This window comes from Daphnia pulex, chromosome 1, assembly GCF_021134715.1.
Source record: "Daphnia pulex isolate KAP4 chromosome 1, ASM2113471v1".
In the NCBI taxonomy this organism is placed as follows: Eukaryota; Metazoa; Arthropoda; class Branchiopoda; order Diplostraca; family Daphniidae; genus Daphnia; species Daphnia pulex.
Genome location: NC_060017.1, coordinates 2,340,979 through 2,351,403, shown reverse-complemented (window position 1 = coordinate 2,351,403; position 10,425 = coordinate 2,340,979). Strand labels below are relative to the sequence as shown.

Sequence of the window (10,425 nt, the reverse complement as noted above, 5' to 3'; positions counted from 1 at the left end):
CATCCTTCATGGGAAGTGTAGTTCAGAAAACGTACGACAAAGAAAAACGATATACAAGCTTTTTTGGTGCCATTTGAGTCTCACTGATCAATTATTAAACCCATACTTGACCACAATATTTTTTTACTCATTTATAGCAGCTCCAGGCATTTATTTTATACTAACTGGTCTGAAATATTTTTATCTGGTCGTTTTTTTTTTTTTTTTTTTTTTTTTTAAATTAATTACATCAGTCTGATTGCGGGTTGTTATTGATTGAAATTTTCCCACACGGATGTGTAAATTCAGTAGCGTACATGTAGCCTCGAGCTGCCAAACCGAAACAAGTACTACTAGAGCGCTGTAGTTTCGGTGGGGAGAAATGTAAAACAGTTAGAATAGCTCAACAATGTTAGGGAAACAGGTTTGAAGGCCATGTGTAGAAGAATAGATGCAACGATCAAATAGTTTGATTGTGAAGAACCCGAGAGCAGTGAAAGGTTCAAAAAAAGATACGGCAAACAAACGGAGAGAAATGCGCATCCAAAATCCCCGGCAGTCGACTAAAATAGGTGAAAGAGGCAGTTGCAGTTCGACTCCGCGTCCAGTCAGTGTAACAACGATTTCATCCAGGTGTTTTATTGAATTAAAGCGATTAATTTATTAAATTTTAATTCCGTCGAAATTCCAGCAAGCGCAGAAATCATGGCAACGTCCGATTCTTGGCCGAAACTGTTCACCTGGGTGGATTATTTTCTGTTTGCTTTGACTCTCGTCGTGTCTTCGCTAGTCGGAATCTATCACGCTTGGCGTGGCGCCAGCGGTTCGACCTCTGACTACCTGATGGGTGGAAGAAAGATGCCCATCTTACCCGTAGCCATGTCTCTTGCCGCCAGGTATCTACTGCATAACAGTGTATTTTTTTACTTTGTAGTCCTTTACCGATTATTGACCGATCCGACTCAACGGTGTTGCTATGCCATTTCGAGATTGCGCAACGAATGAAAAGAAAACATTTGCCTATAAACCGTCTTAAAAAAAACAACTCCTTAATAAAAGAAATCCTGCTACCCATCAGAGAGAGATGGAAGTTTTAAATGTTTTTGTTTTTGCGCGAATGATTTCAGTTCATTTTCAGCTACGACACTACTCGGCGGACCTACAGACATCTACACGAATGGGACTATGTATCTGTGGTTCATATCTTCTGTTCTTCTTTGCACTCCGATTGCGAGTTACATCTATTTACCTATATTTTACCGATTGCAACTTGTTTCAGCAAATCAGGTATAATGAAATCCTGTTCTTATTAGATTTTTTTTTCATCTTATTGTATTTTATGCACAGTACTTGGAGATACGATTCAATCTTGTCATTCGACGCATTACTACGATACTCTTTGTGGTGAAACAGGTAAAATAAACCCACTGATAATAATCAAGACATTTTATTATGACATTTTCTCGACAGTTGTTGTATTTATCGATAGTGGCGTATGGACCTTCGCTGGCTCTTAGCCAAGGTAGTGTAACTAATTAAATGTCAAGTACAGTACACTGCATAGATTTTTCTGTTTTTGATATTGTGCATCTAGTCACGGGAATTAATGCCTACGTATCAGTTGGTATTCTGTTCGGCGTTTGCACCTTCTACACAGCAATCGTATGCATATCTATATACAAGAAAATGATACATTTTTAATTACTCATTAGGCTACTCTACAAAAATAGTTTATTGGGCTTTCTTTTGACAGGGAGGAATCAAAGCAGTTGTCTGGACAGACACCATACAAATTATATTGATTTATGGATCAATCATCATGCTACTAATCAAAGGGGTGTCGGACGTTGGCGGTCTGGGAATTGTTTGGGAGCGTAATTATAACTCTTCCCGCATAGAACTCTTCAAGTATTATCTCCTTAGTGTTCCGATTTATTCAAATTATTATATTGTTTTTCTCACAGTTTTCATTTTTATTTTTAGCATCGATACCGACCCTACAACTCCACATACGGTAATACATTTAGAGAATATGCGCTCGTAGCTGATTCAAAATTGGTGAAATGTGGGACGCTACAGGTTTGGTCGCTTGCCATCGGTGGCTTATTTTATTGGTTGAGTTGGTATGCAGTGGATCAGACTGCCGTACAACGATCACTCGCCATGCCTTCACTACGCAGCGCACAGATGTAAAATGGGTACTTGTGGAGACTGTTAATGTCGACGAATATTGATCACATTTTTCTTTTTCTTTGGGACACAGATCGATGTGGATTAACATGGTCTTTGTGTGTGGGATCATTTTTCTCTGTGGATGTGTTGGTTTAGTCATGTACTCTAGATATTTTGATTGCGATCCTTTGACATCCCAGGTACGTAAAGCTTGGCATCCTTTTCAAGTGTATGTACAATAAAAAGTCACGATGAATTATTTGTTTTCTAGGTGATTAATAAAGCAGACCAGATAGTTCCTTTTTACGTTATGGATGTGCTTGGTGACTATCCTGGTCTTCCCGGACTCTTTGTTGCAGGCATCTTAAGCGGCGCTCTCAGGTTAATTCCATTATTGAAAATACCGATGATTATTTATTTTGAAGAATCCTGAATCTAGCTTTTCGTGCTCCCCTTACAATGACAATGACAATGATGCGAATAATACAGCACAATTTCAAGTGTCATGAATGCGGTGGCCCTTGTAGTTTATGAAGATTTCATCCGGCCTTACTTTCCAAATATGCCGGATCAAACCGCTACTCGTCTCGTTAAAGGAGTGTCTCTGCTATTTAGCGGCCTCAGCTTCAGTATGGTTTTCCTTGTTGCTCAAGTGAAGACCATATTAGACGTAAGCATATTAAATTACAGTTATATGTGCTCCTCCTAATAAATGACCATCTCTACTGTACCCCGCTATTCTGTGCAGGCAACGGTGAGTTTTGATGGAGCTGTGGCCGGATCGATCCTAGGTGTTTTCACTCTCGGTATTTTCGTTCCGTTCGCCAATCCTGCCGTAAGTATCTTTGCCAATGATTTATGTAATGATCGAAAGTCGTACGGTCTGTCGAGTCAATTTTAACGTCATATATTATTAATCAGATCCATATTTTGTTATTAGGGGGCTGGAGTGGGTATACTAACTGCCTTTGGATTGATGATGTGGCTTCTACTGAGTACTCAGATCGCCAAATCCAGTGGGGTTGTTCATAACAGCCAAATGAAATCTTTCAGCACCGACAATTGTCCTGCTTATAATGGGACTTCAAATTCTTTTCAACTGAGCACAAACTTGCACAATTTGACAATGGCTAATGAGTAAATAAATTTCAAAGGGCAGATTCAACATTCTTTTTGTAATTTTTCTTACTTTCTATACAGGCAAGAAGAAATGCCTTTCATTCTCTTGAGGATTTCATACTTATGGTACACAGTGATTGGAATGCTGATTGTCCTTACTCTTGGAACATTAGTGAGTCTCGTAAGTCAAGCCATTAACATTATTAGAAACAGTACACAACTCTCTACCGAGGAACTTAACGACGGTGTCGCTAATATTAAAAACAACTCGTCCACTGAGATGGTAAATTAATAATCGCCGAAATTATCTGCATTAAAACAAGAAATAATTTAATTGAATGTTTCCTCATTATGATTTATGAATTGTCGACTGGAATCGTGTTTCAGGCACAAGTGAACCAAGTCTTCGCCATGAATGAATTTTCTCAATAGACTCGATTAGCGTCTTCAATTTTTCAAAAAACAACTTTTTCCTTGAAGATGCCGTCGACGTGTAAGGCAATCAATTTAACGTGACTGTTGACAATACAATAGGTCGACTGCTTTGCCAATCGATAAATGTCGGCTCCCGTTGCTGTGATCTTCGTACGGTATATATCCCGCATTCATATAGTATTAATCTATTTATCAGTCGATCGTGTTCGTCTAGTTTTTTTTTTCAGTCGCGAGATTTATTCATCTTTCTTAGATTCTCTTATCTTCCTTTATAAGCCAAGTCGATACATCGATTCAAATTCCAACCTACTGCCATGATAAAACTTCGTATTACTTGACGAAAGTATCGATTATAAGAAAATGAGTGCCCACTCTGCCAGTGATTCGATATATAGATATAGCTATAATTGTCCACCGCAAATAATTTCCTCTCCTCCTTTTTCTGTGACCTGTTTATTTTAACATTGTGTAATGGTTGCGTAGTCGTACACATCAGTATTTTTCTCAGATAAGGTTTTTTTATCATAACAGGCGTTTATGTTTTTGTTCTAACGCTAGCCGTCTTCAAATTAATTTAGGACTTTACCGCGTGTGTGAAACCTACACGTTAGTTTTTGAATTTTTGAAAACTTGTTCTAGCTAGGGACTTACGGATGCGAGAGAGCACTAAATTTTGAGCACTTATTTTTGGAGAGCACTAAATTAATGCTAACTTTGGAGCAGTTAATTTTTTGTCCCTATGGGCTTAGATAAATTAAAGCCAGTTTTATGAAGGGTGGATAGGTTTGTTGGATAAGTCGTCGCCTACTGATCCAAAGGTATCACGATGAGATCCGTCATCGAGTTCGATTCCCGCGTTAGGAGAAACTTTTATTCGCCAATTCCGCCAGTTGGCGAAACGAGCTAATCTAAAGTTTTTGACCATTAACGGATAAACATCCTCAAAGTGATGGGGGGCAAGCATCCAGCTTCGATCATTAATTCGAGTTGCCTGGAATTGTGCGTGTAATGATAGCTATACGAGTTCAACTAACAGAATTGTTGTTACTAACAATATACCAAAAGCTGGGTTCTTGTTCTGCGAACAGACATAAAATGTAAAGGACTAGTTAGCTCGTATAGTGCGTTCGCATAGTATGTACTGTTGCACGCAAGATAAGCAATGGTTATTCATCATTGTAGGATTTCGACTCCCGAACTGTGAACAAACCTTTCTCTACTTCAAACACATTTTTTATTTCTGGAGAAATCACGATATTGTCATGAACGAATTTTCTCAATAGATTATCGAAGGACGTAATTACATTTTCTAATTTAAAAAAATAAAATCGTGAATTAAAACTACATTTCAAATTTTATTACACAAAATAATAAGAATTTAAGATGAGAAAAAAAAGAAAAGTCTCAGTTAAGGCGAGAGGTCATAGAGGACACGAACAAAATACAAATAAGGAACTAGATGGGCGTTTCTCTAAAAATGGAGGTAAGGTTAAAAAAACTATCTCGAAAAAAAAAACGAGCAGTAAAAAACAAACTCAGTATTCTTATCTGTGCTGAGGGAAATAGCGGCATTCAACTGAATCAGGTTCTTGAGAAACGGTCAAACTCAAACTCGACTCTCCTTCTGCGTCCAAGCCAAAGTTTAAAGCGTTGATTAAAAAAATTTATTTGATCTAAATTCGTGATCCGTGTGCATTTATAAATTACTGGCTTGACTCCACAGAAAATCCAACAAGCGCAGAAATCATGGCAACGTCCGATTCTTGGCCGAAACTGTTCACCTGGGTGGATTATTTTCTGTTTGCTTTGACTCTCGTCGTGTCTTCGCTAGTCGGAATCTATCACGCTTGGCGTGGCGCCAGCGGTTCGACCTCCGACTACCTGATGGGTGGAAGAAAGATGCCCATCTTCCCCGTAGCCATGTCTCTTGCCGCTAGGTACGTTTTGTAGTTTTTCATTGTGCCACAGCTTTCCATTTTCCACTGCTTCAAAATATCTCGGGATTCGGAAAACATTCCAGTTTATACTTTGACATTTTAGGGAAAATCTTCCTGCTTCGTTTCCCATTATTTTACAAATTTTTACTAAAAGCCTTGAATGAAGAAGTAAAATAATTAAACCCCAATCACGGTGCGAATCAAACATCCGTGTTTAAAAAAATCCGCTAATGTTGTATGCTATTCTCTAGTAAGCACTTGTGACTTGTTAGCCTTCGAACTGCTTCTTGTGTAGCTGTAACAAAAAATTAATAAATAAATCAGACGAGAAAGAATAAAATAATTCAACAGACGGTTCAATTTTCTTATTTTTTTTTAGCTCAATTTCAGCGACGACATTGTTAGGTGCCCCGACAGAAGTTTACCTAAACGGAACAATGTACATTTGGTTAACCGTTTCTGCCGTCCTTTCCATAGCCGCAGCGACTCAATTATATTTGCCTATTTTCCATCGTTTGAAAATTGTTTCAGCAAATCAGGTGTGTTGTTGTACATTGTGTACGTTAATCAATGATTGGATAACCATAATTTGTTGCGATTTGCCTTTGTATTTGTCCTGAAGTATCTCGAGATACGATTCAACCCTGTCATCAGACGGCTTGCGTCTATGCTGTTCGTGGTAAAGCAGGTAACATGAACGCAATTTATCTGAATCCCCGTATAAAGTTATAGTTAAAGGCTAACGTTCTTAATAGTTATTGTATCTATCGATTGTTGCCGTCGGACCTTCTTGGGCGCTGAGACAAGGTAGTATTTACCGCTTTTACTAGACATAAACCATTTCATTTATGTTATTACGAAAACTGTGAGGGTATGTCTTATTTTTTTTTTAACTTTGTTTAGTTACAGGAATCAATACCTTGATTTCAGTCGGAATTTTATTCGCCGTCTGCACATTCTACACAGCACTCGTAAATTAAAAGCAGAGTCTAACTATATAGGACTGCTAATTTATGATTATTGCAAAAACTGGCTTTGATATGTTACAGGGTGGGATCAAAGCTGTTGTTTGGACCGATACTATACAGTTCTTAATGATGTATGGGTCCATTATAATTTTGATCGTCAAGGGGGTGATAGACGTTGGCGGCCTGAGAACTGTGTGGGACCGCAATTTTAACTCGTCTCGCATTGAACTTTTGAAGTAAATTTGTTCAAGAAATCTAAATTTGAACTCGCTTTGGGTAAACTCTGCACTTTGATATGTAGCATCGATATCGACCCCACAACTCCCCACACGGTAAATATTTTGTTTACTTGTCTGTTAATTATGGAAACTAGATTTATTTTAGGGGTCTTGTAGGTATGGTCTCTTGTCATTGGAGGCTTCTTCTACTGGATGAGTTGGTATGCAGTAGACCAGACCACTGTTCAACGATTTCTTGTGATGAAAACACTCCGCAGTGCAAAAATGTACGAATCGACTGAAAAAAAAAAGTTATTAAAAATTTACAAATTTTGGTACCTACATTTTTCCAAACCAGATCCATGTGGAGTAACCTGGTCGCTGTTTGTGGAATAATATATCTTTGTGGATTTGTTGGTTTAGTCATGTATTCGAAATATTTCGATTGCGATCCTTTGACTGCCCAGGTAAGCCTCTGAAATAATTTATGCCCAAAAAATGTGTTGAATTATTTATACGGTATCGTATAAATATACGTTATACTGTATTTTACGGTGCATCGCTTCTACATACGCTAATGTATTGAGTATGTATCAGTATTGATGCATAATTCCCGAATTTCTTTTTAATAGGTAATTGATAAAGCTGACCAAATAGTTCCATTTTTTGTCATGGACGTGCTTGGAGATTTTCCCGGACTTCCCGGATTGTTTGTAGCCGGTATTTTCAGTGGTGCTCTCAGGTTCACTGGCTAATTAGTTATTGCATTTTCCCTGAATATTAAATATCAGAAATACTTTATGTTTGTGTGTTTCTTATTTTACCACAGCACTTTATCTAGTGTCTTGAATGCGGTAGCTCTTGTTATACTGGAAGATTTCATTCGACCCGTATTCCCAAACATGTTGGACCAGACTGCTACTCGCCTTGTCAAAGCAGTGTCTCTCGTATTTGGAATTCTTAGTTTTAGTATGGTTTTTCTTGTTTCTCACATTAAAACCATTTTAGACGTATGTATCAAATAAGAACCTAATATGGTTAAATTGCGTATTTTACTTAAATTTATTTTTATCACTTTTACGCAGGCCACGTTGAGTTTCGACGGCGCTGTAGCTGGATCGATCTTAGGGGTTTTTACTCTTGGAATATTCGTTCCTTGTGCAAATTCTGTCGTAAATTGTTTTTACTAAATTAAAAAAAAAAAAACGTAGAAAATATGAAGTAACCGTAACGTTTGCTATATTTCTCTGAAAAGGGAGCTGGAGTGGGCATGTTAACTGCCTTTGGATTCATGATGTGGCTAGGAGTAAGCGCGCAAATTGCAAAATCGAGTGGAATCGTTCATAACAATCAGATGAAACCATTCAGCATTGACAATTGCTCCGCTTACAACGGATCTACTGAGAGCTCTTACTTTTTTACCAATTCAACATCTGATTATAAGTATTGATAATACCATCTTTCACTGCTTACTCTTCTCGAGTCATAAAAATTAATCAATTTAGAAAAGATGAGCCGTTTATTCTTTTAAGAATTTCATATCTTTGGTACACGGTGACTGGTATGCTGATTGTTCTTACTCTCGGAACTATAGTGAGTATTTTTACTAAAGCAATTGGAAGTATTAGAAGTTCTGCCGAACTCTCTGCTGTGCAACTTAATAGCAGTACTTTTCGTCGTAAGAATAGTTCCACTGATGAAGTAAGTCAATATCAGACATTTGTTTGTAAATTTGTACAACACACCGTTGATTTTATTTATACAAAATTTGCTGTTATTTACTTTTCAGGGTCCAGTGACAAGCTCTTTACTCTGAAAGTAAAACCAGATTTTTCAGAAAAATTCTACAGCCTACAAGTTTGAAAAATCGGATAAAAGTTGACCATTTTTTTAACCATACGAGCGGTGTGCATTATTTTGAAAAAAAATACCGAGTTTTAGAAAGCTCAATTGATATTTAGGCTACAGTCTCATTTGCTATACGCAAAGTTTTGGAATTGTAAAAATAAACACGGAGAAATAAATCTTTCTTTTCCGTCAACAGGAGGAGTCACCGAAGATGTAAAAAATAAACACATTGTGGATATTAACGGCTGTGTAATAATGGTTCATGTATTTTCCCTTCTATGAAAAATAAAAAATAAAAAATACACATATGATGCATTATTACGTGAAAGTAGCAATAGGATGTATGCCCCGACACAATTTTTGTTGAAACAATTATATTTTTAATAAAACGACCGTCGAGTAGCGCTCCCACCCGAATTGCGTTTGATTCGAATCGATTCAACTTGAATTGCATTTTTTGAGATTTTTCGAATATAGTTCAACTCGAATTGGAAAAATTAAAATTCATATTCATTTGAATTGTAATATTTTTGGGTAAATATTCATGGAAATTTACCTGAATATTCATTTCCGGATTCATGAATATCCATTGTGAATATTCACGAATATTTGGGTCAATTCGTGTCAAATTTGACAAAATTCTTGCAAAGTTGGAATATTTTTAGTTTCAATTTCGAACGCTAGATGTGCCTAGGGTATCCCATTTTTATCGAATTTTTGAATTTCATCTTGGGGAACGAGATCGGGGTGTGTTATGACCTTAAAAAAGGCAAATTATTTTTTCTTCAAAAATTTTTTATTCAGGGGTGCCCCCGTTGCCCCGACTCAAAAAAAGATTTTTTTGTACCGTTTTAGCATTATTTAATTTATTTATATATTTAACGAATTATAATTACACTTTCGGGGTTTAAACAGGAAAATGGTGATTATAAGAAGAGCTTATGTTCAAAATTTGAACAAAATCAGAGCTCATTGAAGGGTGCCCCTGACTGAAAAACCTTACTTGCTTACAGTATACGCTCGTATAGGGCTCTTTCACATCTGTTTTATTTAGCCGATTTATCTGGCAACGCAGCATGGCGCCGTCTCTTGGTAGGGCAAAACGGGGAGAAGAGGGAGAATGGGAGTCCCTCCCATTCCTCCCATATTCCCTCTTCTCCCCGTTTTTCAAACAACGTCTGTCAAACAAGCGTTTGAATTGTACGGACCCTAATCCCAGAACACCGATGAGATTGACTTGTGGAAAATAGTTCTCCTTAGCCACGCAAATCTACGCATTGTTGGCTTGGATTAAGTTTTCCGCTTTATGAATATCGGGTCTTTTCAGTAACTTGGAAGGTAAAGACGGCACTTTCCAGGCTAGTTTTTTTAAGGGTGTCAAAGGATCGGCCGCGTGGAATTTCTTGAGGATTGCGTCCCAGCAAAACGGAAAGGGCGTTTTCCTTTTGGGCGATTTTTTTCTAAAAGAGGAATTTGCCCGGCTGAAAGGGCTGTTTCTGATTCTGCCTGCTTTAATTCAAGATCTAAGTACAAGCCAAACCGAAACCTGTATCAGTTTTTCATGTTGGATTCTGGATTTTTGAACTTTCAGTTCTTCGATTGGCTTGAACCTCCCGCACAATTTGTAATTGATGATAAAGAGCCAAAAGACCTATATAGGACTGGGGCACTGGGCTACATTAGCGAATAAGGAAAAAGAATCAGGTTTTGGCGGTTTTCTTCTTGCGCCATCAGATATGCAAAAGCGAC

At 37.6% G+C, this 10,425-nt stretch overlaps 2 protein-coding genes across 6 annotated transcripts; both read left to right on the top strand.

Moving 5' to 3' along the window:
* Nucleotides 1-239: 239 nt before the first annotated feature.
* LOC124207225 (sodium-coupled monocarboxylate transporter 1-like) lies at nucleotides 240-4,110 on the top strand. 4 transcript variants are annotated; one of them, XM_046604764.1, is made up of 16 exons: nucleotides 240-592; nucleotides 671-875; nucleotides 1,107-1,266; nucleotides 1,327-1,392; nucleotides 1,450-1,501; nucleotides 1,574-1,641; nucleotides 1,733-1,887; nucleotides 1,963-1,993; nucleotides 2,059-2,168; nucleotides 2,243-2,351; nucleotides 2,423-2,532; nucleotides 2,641-2,821; nucleotides 2,900-2,986; nucleotides 3,092-3,288; nucleotides 3,352-3,553; nucleotides 3,658-4,110. In XM_046604764.1, the coding sequence occupies exons 2-16, from the start codon at nucleotides 685-687 to the stop codon at nucleotides 3,700-3,702; spliced, it is 1,764 nt and encodes a 587-aa protein (XP_046460720.1). In that variant the 5' UTR covers nucleotides 240-592; nucleotides 671-684; the 3' UTR covers nucleotides 3,703-4,110. The 4 variants fall into 4 exon arrangements, with proteins under 4 accessions (XP_046460720.1, XP_046460650.1, XP_046460580.1 ...); XM_046604694.1 differs by having other exon boundaries at nucleotides 240-612; nucleotides 680-875; XM_046604624.1 differs by having other exon boundaries at nucleotides 242-612.
* A 1,129-nt stretch (nucleotides 4,111-5,239) lies between these two features.
* Nucleotides 5,240-8,978, top strand: LOC124207448 (sodium-coupled monocarboxylate transporter 1-like). 2 transcript variants are annotated; one of them, XM_046604943.1, is made up of 15 exons: nucleotides 5,240-5,642; nucleotides 6,022-6,181; nucleotides 6,265-6,330; nucleotides 6,398-6,449; nucleotides 6,546-6,613; nucleotides 6,692-6,846; nucleotides 6,912-6,942; nucleotides 7,006-7,115; nucleotides 7,187-7,295; nucleotides 7,461-7,570; nucleotides 7,658-7,838; nucleotides 7,914-8,000; nucleotides 8,084-8,271; nucleotides 8,334-8,529; nucleotides 8,618-8,978. In XM_046604943.1, exons 1-15 carry the CDS (start codon nucleotides 5,452-5,454, stop codon nucleotides 8,642-8,644), a joined length of 1,731 nt encoding a protein of 576 aa, XP_046460899.1. In that variant the 5' UTR covers nucleotides 5,240-5,451; the 3' UTR covers nucleotides 8,645-8,978. The 2 variants fall into 2 exon arrangements, with proteins under 2 accessions (XP_046460899.1, XP_046460973.1); XM_046605017.1 differs by having other exon boundaries at nucleotides 5,641-5,892.
* Nucleotides 8,979-10,425: the final 1,447 nt, after the last annotated feature.